The sequence below is a fragment of the Cheilinus undulatus genome, linkage group 13 (assembly GCF_018320785.1).
Source record: "Cheilinus undulatus linkage group 13, ASM1832078v1, whole genome shotgun sequence".
Classification (NCBI taxonomy): Eukaryota; Metazoa; Chordata; class Actinopteri; order Labriformes; family Labridae; genus Cheilinus; species Cheilinus undulatus.
In genome coordinates this window covers 15426941-15440267 of record NC_054877.1, presented here as the reverse complement: position 1 = coordinate 15440267, position 13327 = coordinate 15426941, and the positions used below count along the sequence as shown (strand labels likewise).

At 39.6% G+C, this 13327-nt stretch overlaps 1 protein-coding gene across 1 annotated transcript in view; it reads right to left on the bottom strand.

Annotated features, from left to right (window-relative positions):
• The window catches only part of usp33 (ubiquitin specific peptidase 33), a 38256-nt gene that overhangs the window by 1311 nt on the left and 23618 nt on the right, over positions 1-13327 (bottom strand). Inside the window, exons 10-23 of the mRNA XM_041804205.1 lie at positions 10766-11210; positions 10512-10652; positions 10168-10283; positions 7658-7830; positions 7497-7567; positions 7384-7417; positions 7227-7272; positions 6939-7119; positions 6676-6802; positions 6364-6533; positions 1785-1866; positions 1555-1663; positions 814-916; positions 68-136 (exon numbers count right to left, since the gene is read on the bottom strand). Of these exons, the coding sequence (XP_041660139.1) occupies positions 68-136; positions 814-916; positions 1555-1663; positions 1785-1866; positions 6364-6533; positions 6676-6802; positions 6939-7119; positions 7227-7272; positions 7384-7417; positions 7497-7567; positions 7658-7830; positions 10168-10283; positions 10512-10652; positions 10766-11210 (1867 nt within the window). The remainder of the gene's footprint in view (positions 1-67; positions 137-813; positions 917-1554; positions 1664-1784; positions 1867-6363; positions 6534-6675; positions 6803-6938; positions 7120-7226; positions 7273-7383; positions 7418-7496; positions 7568-7657; positions 7831-10167; positions 10284-10511; positions 10653-10765; positions 11211-13327) is intronic.

The window sequence follows — 13327 nt, the reverse complement described above, 5'->3', positions numbered from 1 at the left end:
AAGATTTAGAAAGCAAACAATTATAAAATTCTTACAGAAAAATTGACAGAGTAACAACAGTTGGTACCTTGTTTTAGTGTTAAATGGCCATTCTTGTTTACGGTAATCTTGGAGTTATCAATGGGTCCCGGAGGATCTAAAAGAGGAAGAAACATCAATATTTGTCATAATTACACACAGAGGTAGAATGTTTGGAGACGTATCATCAATACTAGTCGTTCAAAGAACAATGATGTCAAAATGTCGAATGTTTCTGTCACATTATGAAAAGCAATTTCTGCTCCCCACTTGCTACACAGAGAAAACAAATATTAGTGGAGCAGAAGTCATGGAGAAAAAAGACTTGTGCAGCCGTGCCAGATGTAAGCTGGTATAAATAGATATGACAATACAAAGCAAGGCAAGCAAATAAAAAATGAGAACGAGAGCAAGAAACTGAAATATTCTCTGACACTTCATTTTGCTGTAGCAGGAGGGAAACTTGACTCCGGGGACTGAAGCAAACTCTTTGAAGATAAACCAGGAGAAGAAATGGGACTTCCACGGTTTCTTTTGAACAAGAGCAGCTCTTTATAACAAGAGAATCTGGATGTTCCAAATAAAACTATTTATTTGCCATCTTCTATATAATTGTGTCAATATCACATATGACCCTAACGTGCCTATTGTTGTAAAAGCAAAAGAAGAAAAAAAGCAAAGGTACATTTATGATAAATCATCAGTAGTAATGATGTGTAATTATCAAAGGGGAAACATTTGGCCTTTACATGCAAGGGATAGAAAGAAAGAAAGGCATGAGTTCTGCCCAATTACCATTGTCTTTTCCTTTGACAAAGCCCTCCCACTCACGAAACCACTGCATGCTGATGCAGTATATGACCACTGGAGACTCCTCCTCCTGGAACGCCTTGTTCAGCTACAGAGCAGAGGAAGGATGGGGGGTGGTGGGTGGGGGAGGAGTGAGCAGTAGAGACAAGAGGGAGGAGGAAAGGACGCAAAGGGATGGGGAGGAGAAACAGAGGGTGGAGGATGGGGGGGGCAAAAAAATAATTAAGTGAGGATGAAAGGATTGAGAAGAGAGAAGATGGAAAACCTAATCAATTCTCTGTGGTGGTTATTCAAATTGAAAGAGTCTCAGCATCACACTGCAGCAATTTCATCTTTTCTTAGAAATGACACAATCTTTGTTCATCTTGTTAGCTAACCTTTCTCTCACATATACAATCATACACACACGTACCCCACCTATCTGTCCTTTTAAGAAGCCCATTGTGTGAGTGGGCAGACTGAGTGGACAATAACAGCTGCATCTGTCCCAATGCATTAATGATAAGGCTTTCATCAGACTCACACCTCTCATCTCCTGCTGGGGTGAAGAGCACCAACACATGCAGCCAATCAACTGGTTCAATAGACAGGGGAATAGACCTGCACACACCCTTGAACAGAGAGGACTACACAGATGCTCTCTGACACAAAATGCATTAATATCACTCAATCCCATTTACACTGTGTCTGATTAAAGCTGTGTTTTCTTATGGTTTTGAGGCTTACCCTGACAAACATGTCCAGCTCTGACTTTCGCCGTTTCTCTAGTTTCTCGATCTCGATCTGACACGTGTGGCAAACGTACAGGTGGTTGACAGCTGGTCCTCCTCCGTACCTGCAGGGAGCAGCCAAAATTATCTCACAAAAACAAAATTAACATCCACAAAGGAAATTATACTCTGAATATGAGCCCATCCTTTAGACAGTCACTGAGTCAGCCTGTCTGCTTCATGTACCTGCTGTAAAGGTGATCCCACACGTTCTGTGGCAGCATCACAACCAGGTCATCGATGAATGTTGCTTTATTGGGTGGCACACCTAATGAAACAAATGAAGGCATCTATCAGATAGATAAAGGATAATTTCACCAGTGTATGCAGGTTTAACTGCTGAATGATGCCTATCTACAGATTCACATCATTTGTGTTTGTTATTGTCTGTTGCTGTCTTTGCCAGGACTCCAATTGGGAATACTCCTGGTTAAAAAAGGTATAAATACTAAATCCAGCAAATTTCTTTTGTCCTCTTATTCTGAATATTATTCTTGCATTTCTTTTTTCAGTAACAAAAAAGAAGTACAAGAATAATACTTAGGGATAAATACATTTTTAAAAATATAATATTTGAAAGGTTAATGGTGGCTTTTTTTCAAGCTTAAAAGGCCTGAAAAACAGTCGTAAAATGCACCAAGTCTGTGCTCAATTTCTGTTACCCATACATCTAATATTCATATTTTCTACCCCCTTTATTTGCATTCCATTGTCCTGATTTTCAGAGCCACGTTTTCCAATCTAGTAGTAGGGAGCACCCTCAGTGGTCCTGTGACACATCAAATGGGTAAAAGATCTTCAAACGGATAAATACAACATTTTTTGACCCTATTGTCATTCTTTGAATAGTTTCACCCCTCTAAACCCTTTAAAACTTTCAAATGAAGCAATCTAAGAAGAAACGATCAATCTTGAATCCTAACTAAAGCCACAAGCTGCAGCTTTGAATCACAAGCACATATTACCTCCTTGCACAGGGTCACAAGTTGAAACGATGTTTTTTTTTTCATAACAGACCAAATGTTTAAAATCTTTATTCAATCCAGCTGTTTTGGTAGTCCTTTCCTTGTTCTCTAAGACATACTCCTTTTATCCCTTTTTTATTATAACCTGTTAATTATCAGAAGTTGTTAATAAGTTTTCCATATACATAACTTTATCAAAAAACAATGTATATGAGCATAAATGGCTTCTTGTGTTTTAGACAAAGGGTTTAAATACAGCAGCCAGCTTTGAGATGAACTCCCTTCGCTGCCACAGATACTGGACCGTGATTTTATGTAACAGATAGAGTAAGTTGTCCACTTTAATAACATTAGGCAGACTCGTTAAAATCATTCCACGTTAAGAGGGAAAAAATATATATATTTGGTAGCATTTATTTGTTTTTTAAATTTCTTAATTTCAATCTGATGTTTAAAAGATGATTTTTTTTTTCAGTCCCTCCAAACATGAAACATTTCACAGAAATAAACACCTGTGCTGTTTTCAAGATTTGACAAATAGATCCTGATGGTAACATGTTTTAATTTGCATCTGGATAATACCGCTTTTTTACTTATTTTAAGGCGTTAAAGTTTGTGCAGGTAATAATGTGGAACTCTAATGTACGGAGTGTCTTCCATGGCGAACAATGAAAGATTTTGCACCTGTTTCGTAAATCAGCAACAGTGAGACTCAGTCACTGAGGGTTTAACTATGCACTCAATGTGGCAGATCCTCCACACAAGTGGGAAAATGGAGTGGAAGAATGTAGGGAGTAGTTTGAGCAAGACTCACAGTCTCAGTGACATTACCCATTGGTTTCTGAAGCATTGTTGCAAGCTGCTACTGAAAACGCCACATTTCTTGAAGTGGGCATTCACAATAAAGCACTCCCACAAAAAAACAGCCACATATTTTTATCGTGAAGAACTTGTTGAAAAAAGTAAGTTTATCATTAAGTGCCTGTGAGTGTATGGAGCAACTGTGTTTACATCTGCTTTAAATCATCATGGATTTAAAACAAGACAGTAATCAGTTTAATCTCAACTTTAAAGAATTTTAAGCTATTAATCAACAAATCACTGCAGTATCAGGCTAAAGACAAAACAAGTCAATACATCACAGCTCACAGGCTGTTTTAAAGCCCCATTCAGGCCCACTTGCCGCATGTTGCTGTTATTACAAACATTAAACTTGGAGAGGATAGAGCACACATCGTAACTCATAGCTGTGCTTCACGTTAATTACGATAGCACAAACATGTGATGTTTGCCTTTTAACCTGGCTCCTCTTTTAGTTTAAGAGTAAAATATACTGACGACTTAACTCAGACTGAGCTGTTGTCTGTTAAATACTTCTGCTAAGGCAACAATGGCATTTGTTATGCCTTGTGTGTGCGCTACAACAGTGGGGTCCACCTTGTAACAAGATAAAGGGTGGAGGTAAGGCAGGCCTTAAAGAGGACATATTTTACCCTTTTAAGTCAAGTTTATATTGGTCTCAGAGGTCCCTAAAACATGCCCGTGAAGTTTGTTGCTGAAAAAACACTCAAGTATAGGATTTTTGCGCATCTAAAAGAAAAACCCTCTGTTTCAGCCCCTCTCAGAACAAGCTGTTTATGTGTCTGTAGCTTTAAATGTTAATGAGCTGTCTGACTCCGCCACTGACCACACCGCTCTCAGGAAATGGATGTGGCACTCCTGATGTTACAATGTTATGACTGGGATTTGAACCATCAAGTCCCAGACCAAAGTCAGCAGGGTAACCCACTGAGCTATCCAGCATCTCAGCTGGCAGCTATGTGGAAGATCAGGAGAACTTCAGAGGGCAGAACTTTCTTCCAAGTGGGTAGGGCCAACCAAATCTGGGGGCGGTGCTTACTCCCCACATGAGGTCATGAAGGGAAAATCTGAGAACGGCTTGTTTCAGCACACATTTTCTGAAAGGTGGAGAAAGAGAGGGTGGAAGGGAATGGATTTTTCTGGTATTTGAGGGGATTGTGGACAGGTCAGGGGGACATATTTTGTTAGAAAAGCCTTCAAAAGTGATTTTTGCATAATATGCCCCTTTTAAGCCCTAGCAAATAGCTAAAACCACTCCCTCAGCGTTCAGATCAGCCATGCCCTTATCATGTATTATAACCCCTATTTAGTGCATGCAAACCACAAATGCTTCTCTCGCCACACTAGGCTGTAAACAAGTGTATTTCTGCTGTAAAAATGGGCTTTTTAAAAAGGTTGTGTGTAGCACTGCATGATTTGGTAATACTGTGCAATTATTGTGCAATAAGTGTGATTTGAAATTGCAATTACGATATAACACATGAATGATATCAGGAGTCTACTTGCTTAAATATCAAAGAAAATGCAAAGAGTAATAATAATTTTGAAATGTGTATCGCTAAAATTAGAAAATAAATTAAGTTGCATAAAAAACACAAAAACTGGAGTTTTTACTGTACTGCTCTTAAAATAATATTAAAAAGGTTTTTTCTTTTTTGAAAATAAAGGTACTTCTATAAAGTGCAACAGTGGGACTATTGTAAACTTGAAGGGATTTCTGCAGCCATTTTTCTAAACCTTTCAAGCATTACTTAATTCAAAAATAACTGCAGTATTTTATCTATTTATGATATTGCACAGCCTGACATTGCTATTGCAATTTAAATGCTAAAACTAGTTTTTTTAATGACCTTCGAGGCTATTACAGGTAGCCTCATATGGACACTCACTGAAGTACAGTTTTGTCCTACTGGCTTCATTTTTCAACATCAGAGGTTGTTGCTTGGTTTTTAGTGAAGGGTGAACTTGGAAAAGGCTGAACTGTCATCTTCATCAGGAAATATGAGAAAGCTATAATCATGATGATATGTCTTTACAATTACTCAACCCACCTGAAATCTGAATTTAGTTCCATACATCATGCAAAATATGACACAAAACCCAACATTAAAGCACCAAGAAAAAACCTCAAAATTGTCTTGTTGGTGAGCATACCTAAAACTAAAAACAAGCCCAATTCATACAGAAAATCTTCTTAAAGTTGTACCATTGCATGTTTTTTTGCCCTACTTTCTCTTTTGCTGATCTCATGGGCATTAACAACTTAATAACTGATTATGAAACATCTCCCCTGACTTTCATTGCTAAATATACAGTTCTTACAGCACCCTGGCTATGAAAAGTAAACTGAAAATAAACTATGACCCTCATAATTGCTGTGAAAATAAACCAACAGGCCGCACTGCTGCAGCATAGTTCCTCTGCACTGATGTTGACTCCAGATACAATATGTACCTGAGGACCCTGTTGTTATGCACATGTAGGCACAAAGGAGGAGAAAGCGACCTTTCTCTGCTGCCTGGGTATTCTTACAGCTTTATCATATACATTCTCATTTTTTCATACTTTATTCTATAAATTCCATAATTCCCAGCGCTCTCTAAACAGATGGTTGAAAAGAAACAGCACTTGATTGGCGGAAAACCCTTTTAGAACCCTCCCCGCTTCTCTACTTAAACGAGAAAGCAGGATCATCTGCACAAAGAGAAGCAAAACCCCCCTTTGAAGTCTGTTGTGTTGCGAAGGGAATACTCTGCTTTGTCAGAGTCAAAAATCCACAGCTAAGATGAAAGCATGAGCTGTGTAAAGAGACGGTAGAGCACAATTTTTCCGCTAAATGCTTGTGCACAGAGGAAGAAAAAAAGGGATTGCTGCGCAGGGAAACTTTGACCTCTGAGGGTTTTTTTTTTTAGTAACAATGATGACTCAGTCACACGCACCTCCATGCAAACACAGGAAGTCGTCATTGGAGATGGGGCCAGGCTCTGCAAAGGTCTTGAACTTGTTTAGCCATTGGCGGGAGATGTAGAACTGCAGGAGGCTGGGCTCCATCATGTTGAATAGACCTGACACCCTCCTACGTTCTTTCAGTGCGTCCTCGTTACTTTTTCTGTGATGGGAACAGACCAAAGATTAATCACAACCGCAACTGAGTCATAAAAGTTAGGTTTATAAATTTTAAAGTAGCAAAGATAATCTAAAAATGTTATATGGGTCAGTGGTTTTTAGTATAACAAGCATTAGTTTCTTACTTATAGAAGAGCACATAAGCCTCAGCATTCTGGACGCAGGATTCAGACACTTCAGTCACACTTTGGTCATCAAATTCATACCACAGATTGTTGACATCATTCCTGCAGTACGCTATGTAGTGGCCACCTGGGATCAGACAAGCAGAAGTGTTAGAGCAGCAGTCGTAAACCTAACAAGAACATGTGAGATATTTCTGCAGGCTCTAATGAATGCAGGACACTCAGTTTGAGCACAAAGAGGAGCGACTCCTCTGCCCACTCACTGCTGGCAGTGCCGTGGTGACAGATGACTGACAGCAGGTCATAGTTGGTCGTCTGGGCGGAGCCATCTTTGGCCAAGAAAGGCTGCAGGTCCAGGCCCTCCAGCGGGAATGAGACATGGGTGCTTATCTTTGTGGAAAACATCAGTTCGTGCCTGAAGCGCTTCAAGTGGATACACAGGATCTGGCGCAGAGCAATGCACAAAGAAGTTTTATTTTTTAAATCCAGTCTCTGAAGGCATTAGGGGAAAGGATTTTTGATTATTCATGAAATGAGAGTTGTCTGTTTACCTCTGGCAAACTTTGCATTTTACAAAACTTTACTCCGTTTCTGAGTCTAAAAAGGAACAAGATGATGAAGAGGGAAATCATTACATTTCCACACATTTTCTTCTGTACATTCTTAATGAAACATTAATGAGTCTAGTTTCAGTATTCAGTCACTCACTTCTTGCATTTTTCACAGCTGTACATGTTGTCTCCTAGAAAAAATACAAACAGTTATCTAGACATCAACCTTTATGTTTATGCTGGTTAACAGATTTACGCCCACTTGCTCACCCTTTAGTTCATCTCTGGCAAAGAAAGCTGCAAGACAGTCTTGTAGTGTAACCACTGGACCCCAGAACCAACTGAGAAGAGAAACAAACAGAAATAGAGCTCATTAAAGAGCCGCCATTAGGAATAAATGTAAACGCAGCACTGAGCATCTTAAAACTCACCTCTTGATGTATTCCATAACAAACGCAATCCAGCCCTGTGGTGCGTAGGCTTCCCCACAGGAGCCGGCTTTTACCAATGATGTCTGGTGGGTGGAGGAGTGCAGTTTGGCAAGGTCTTCCTTCCCTGGGATGGGCAGTGAGATATCCTGGAAGTTCTCCAAGGTCACAGACACCTAACAGCAACACAACACAAAGACGGTGAAGCCCATGCTGTGACATAATTAAAGAGTTTTCACTGAATGGTTTTGTCAATAAGTGTCTTTTGTTGCAGAATATTTTCTATCCCTTTTACTCCTTTATACTCCTATACTTTATACAGTGCTCCTATATTTAACCCTATTTGCCCCAGTTGGCATCAGCCTTTGAGTTTAATTTTATTTTTATTTCAAACAGTCAATCACTCATAGCAAAAGAAAAAAATAAAATGCTCCCATGGAACAAAAAAGAATCTGTTCAAAAAGGAGCAGGAAGAAGCCAATTCTTATTTTGTCCTGCCCCTTTAAAGATACTGCTTTGTTGGTTAGTTAACCAATTATTGGTCTTATTTAAACAAGCAAGAGGTTGTGAGTACCAAATGGCAATACAAATATATACGTAAATTCCTCATAGTCTATACACTTTTAAAGAAACATCCTTAATCCTGGGTAATACTGAGAAATCTCATATGGCTTATTCATACAATGCAACATTTTGAATCAAGTCTAATTCAGAATAGAGTTAAGAGAACATGCTGTTTAACAAGTTTTAAAACACATTAATATTCAAAAAGTCCTAAATCATATGTAGAGATTATACAGAGTTTATGCTCCATATACTGTAAAATCCAGATTACAGGTCACACTGGTGCATAAGCCTCACAGAGGCAAAAAAGGTTGAAACTGTCTTTCTGATGTGTAAAAGGCCACAATGTGAAGCTGTCTAGCTCCATTAGTATCATCTGTTTTCACCTCCGAGATTTTGCATCTTAACTAGCTGAAATCCATTGAATGAGTGCTCAGCTTGCTGTGACTTTTGTGAAGTTCACTGTCAAACTGCAGGTCACCCTGTCCACCTCTGCTGGTCACTTGTTTTTAATTTTCACACTGAGTCCTTTCAGCAGTACACTAGGTTAAACACTAATCAGTTCACCCGTTTTCTTTACATGTAGGATCATGACCTAATGAGGGGAAAAAACGGCACCACTCTGGCCAGTCTGGTCTGTATTGCTGAGCAAGGGAGGTAAATTATTTATAGTGTCAGGTTGTGTCCAATCTGTGATACTGCAGTTGCAACTGCACTCCCCCAATAACTGCATGTCTCTGCACTTTCACTCAAATATTGTTTGCACCAACATAGAGACAACTTTTTAGATGAAAAATAGGTAATGAAAGTGGAACTTCTTCGTTGGATTTTATAACCTTCCACAAATCCATTACATAGGATGTATTTTACATCTATCTGGGCAACAGACCGTGTGGTAAATGACATTGTAACAATTGTAAATGTAAGTTTGACAGGCAGCCAATACCACTCTTCACTATCACTGGAGCCAGTTGGTAAATTGAATTCTTGCCAAAGAGCAAAAACATCTCTTCCTCCATGACAAGCTTTCAGTATGATTCCTTATTCATAAAGAAATGCTGTCTAGTTCGAATAAAACTACCGATATTGCTGCATCCACGCTAATCTCTTCACCAGCTGCCATTGTTTCCAGGCTTGCAGTACAACTAAACTACACTTGTAGCTACTGCCTCTCTGCAAATGATGCTAATTTTCTGGCCAGGAACAAGCCTTTCAGCTTGAAGCTTTGCAAAGTGGATTCACCACATGAATGACAGACATTGGACAAATGATCAGCTTTGCAAGATTATGAATTTTATGGTATATGGAAAAAAATTCTCCCAGAATACAGCAGGCCTTCTGGAAATTTGAGCTCTCAAATCAAGGCTGAAGACTGACCCATGTCCAGCAGTTTGGTGTTACCTTATTTCAATAAATGTACCCTAAACAATTCTCATAATGCACTGAAATTTCTAAAAGCTGTCTTATTGTATTTTGATTTCTATTTTAGCTCTTTTTCATAATTTTCCTTTGGTCTTTTATGGCTTGCTTTAATAATTTTAAAATGCTTTTGTAATGTGCTTCTTTCCGCATTTGTAATTCATTTTTCTGTCCTGTATTTACAGTGCTGTGCCTTTAGGACGGATTAAGGGGTGGATGTGGCAAGTACGCACAGCCTGGGGTACTGTCCGGGTGAATAGTAGGCTTGCCACTACCCCCTATTCCTGCTGTTTCAAGGGCCTGAAAACCGCTGGCGGTCTCCTTGACGCTGCCCTCCAAGTTCTGGCACATCGGGCCCCGTGATGAATCCTTAGCGCCCTACCTGCCTAAAACTTATGCACATGATTGTATGTACTTTGAGAGCCTTGTTGCTGAAATACACTTTCTAAAGAAATTTATTTTTACCCAACATGCTACAGTTCCCCTCATCCTATCAGAAAACAGGAACAACTGCATGTGTCCCCACTAACCCGATCACAGGTGAGGCACTGCACTGAGCTGACAATGGTCCCATCAAACACATCAGAGATGACACTGCGGTATTTCTTCTGTCGCTTGTTCTTTGGTGGGGAGAATGTGGTCACTGCTGTGGGAAGGCAGAGAGAGAAATTTGAGCCTGTTGTTTTTTCCTGTTTGTCAACACACAAAGAACCAGGACATGACTACCTCACTGAAACATTTTTGTTTTGATTCTGAACTCCATGTCATTATATAGAGGAACTATTCTTTTCATAATTTACAATATATTATTAACACAATAGAAAATATTTGGAAATATCCTCATCAGAAGTGTCAATAAAAAGTTGCAGAAGACCTTTCTTGTGTGCAGGGTTCAGGCTTGGCCAGCCTGACGACACTTTGGGCGGGCTGCTGGACAGTTTAGGAATGTGTCCCTCCATCGGGACTGGACTCTGTGGTCTTGTGGTGTTGGACATTTGGATGTCTGGGAAGGAATCTGGTTGAAAGCAGGCCAAATGATACAAACTTTAAATGCCACATATTTGATCATATATAATGAAAATATCAGTGTTAAAATAAGCACAGCATTTCTTTTGTGCTCATAACTACCTGATGCTCTGTTTTGAACCTTGATGGCTCCCTGGCTGCTGATTATGGGCGTGGCTTCAGTGGTGGTGTCAACGTCCTTATCTATGTCCACTCCAGTGCTTCCACCCATAACACCGTGAACTCCAGAGCGGTAAAAGTCATTTATCATGTTTTTCTCCTTTTGCCACTCCCTGTTAGCTTGGATCTCATCCTGCTCAGGGATCAGCATCTCAGCCTCGTTGGTGACATCCATTAGCACGCTCCCGCCTTGCACTTCGTTGTCAGCCCGCTCACTGCTGCCACAGGATTCGCATGACTGGAAGTCATTGTCTGACTGGCTGTGGTTGTCCTCCTCATGGCTGTCGTCCATGGTGATGCCGTTGGATTGGTCGCTGGGCTCAGCCAGCGGCTCCTTCAGCTCCTCATGAAGCTGATCCATCAAGCAGCGCAGAAACTCCTGGGAGTCCTTGAGGTGGAGTAGGGATAATCATGAGAAATATTAGTTAAGGCAGCAAATTTGTCCTAGGAAACATTTCAAAGAGTTCAGACACTTTCTATTTTGGTCACAGTCGTGAGTGAAAGTGGTTCATTTTCACTCTCTGACGCAGCACTAAAGCCAGTCTTCCTAAGGTTAATCAAGTTTGACACACACAGCCAAGCTTTCCCACAGCCAATTTTTTTCACATTATATACAACAACCAGTTTACGTCTTTGTTTACCCCAATTCTGCATTAAAACATCTGAGACCAAATGCTCATGAATGTGTAATCAAACTTAATGAGCCTCAGACATCTAATCTCCATCTCCAGCCAAATGAACTCTCCTCTCCCAGGGACCGGGAATGTTCACTTCATTCACAGTAATGCTAATTCCAAGGCTGTGCAGCCCAACATGGCGTGACGGATGAATATTCCTCGGCTAACTCTGCAGAACAAACACTGGCAAGCAAAGAGGAAAACAGGCCCTTTTATTATTTCACCACTCAGGCTTATAAATCCCTTATTTACAGACAATGGACAAAGACAAGACGTGCTCTAGTGGAATGACTTTTTAAATCGTCTATATTTATAGCACAAATCCTTTTCTTTTATTTTCTGGCCCCACCTGGAATCAAATCAAGCCAAATTCCTTAAGGTTTAATATGTGCATTTGAGTGTGAGTGAAAGTCAGACTCTCTGAGTTCATAATTGCAAAGGAAGAGGATTGGGTTTATCTGGCTGAGTGGTTTGAGATGAAGTTAATGTGATTTCTGTAAAGGAGAGAGCGTAGAGGGATATGGAGTTGAAGAGAAAAAAAAAAGGGAGAGGCTGTACTAGAAGTGGGACAACTTTATAGTCTGGGCGTTGGACCTATCCCAGCGTGACGGAAGAACATTTTAAAAAGACATCAAATTTAATGATAGACTTGTTTGCATCAACTCTATCAGTGTAAAGACAACCATTTATCATCAGCAGAGGAAAGTCATGCAGTACTAAAAGTAAGTCTGTCAAAATTTTTTGATACTCTGGTACTTTTTTTTTGTTGGAGCCTGGTCGATTATTAAGGATGGGCAAGATTGCCCATAAGGGGGGATAAAGGGGAGAGCTTTCCTGGGCCTTGCCAAACAGCATCTATTAGCATCTTATTGCTGAATCATTTACAATACTGAGACAGCTTTTATTCAGCTGCCGACTTTTAAAACTCTTTTAAATGCACTTTTTTTTTAAAGTATTGATTTAGTACTAGTATCAGAAAAAAAACAATACCCAAATTACCCTACCGATAATAGGGTCCAATATCCAGCATTTGGCAGATTATCTGTTTAAGTGTTTAATTTTATCAAAAGCCGATTAAATTCATTCATTAAAAAGGGCGCCACTTTGGCGAGATGTGTCTCCCCTTCTGGCTCAGGTTTCACTCCCCACAGCCTCATTCTGAATCAATCTGGCAGATAGTAATCTATCTTTACTATCTTTTTCTGACATTAAGTTATGTGCATTAAGTACATTTAGTTTCATAATTACATAATGCTAATGTCTTTAATTTTATTTATAAATCAGGGCTATTGGTCACTCTTTACATCTGTCCATGGGTTTTACCAATTTTAAACCAATAAAAAAGTCAAAAAGATGCTATCACTATTTAATTATTTAACCCTAACCCATTTTTTGTCATTCCCTGAACAGTGGTGACTTTGGAGACAAAAGATTATGGCAATAATAGGTAAGATTTTGAATGTAAGACTCGTACTTGTATCAGAGTATTTTTACATTGCGGTAATGCGACATAAAGCCTGGTACACATGTGGTGTTTTATGTGTCATTTCCCTCTCTGATTGCTCCAAAGACGATCAGAGCGGCTCTGACTTGAGATAATTTAAGCATATGCAATATTTATGTTCACAAATCCTGGTTGCCTGGGGAGCAGAGTACGCACAAGCAGGATTGTTATGTGACAGCCAATCAGGAAGCAAGCGGACTGAAGGAGAAAGCACAACAAACACAGCCATGGTAATGATAATAAAAGTGAAGCACAAAGTTTTTACACAGCTTGTACTGCAAAAAAATGCCTCAATCAAATTGACAAGCAAAGGAGCAGAACGCT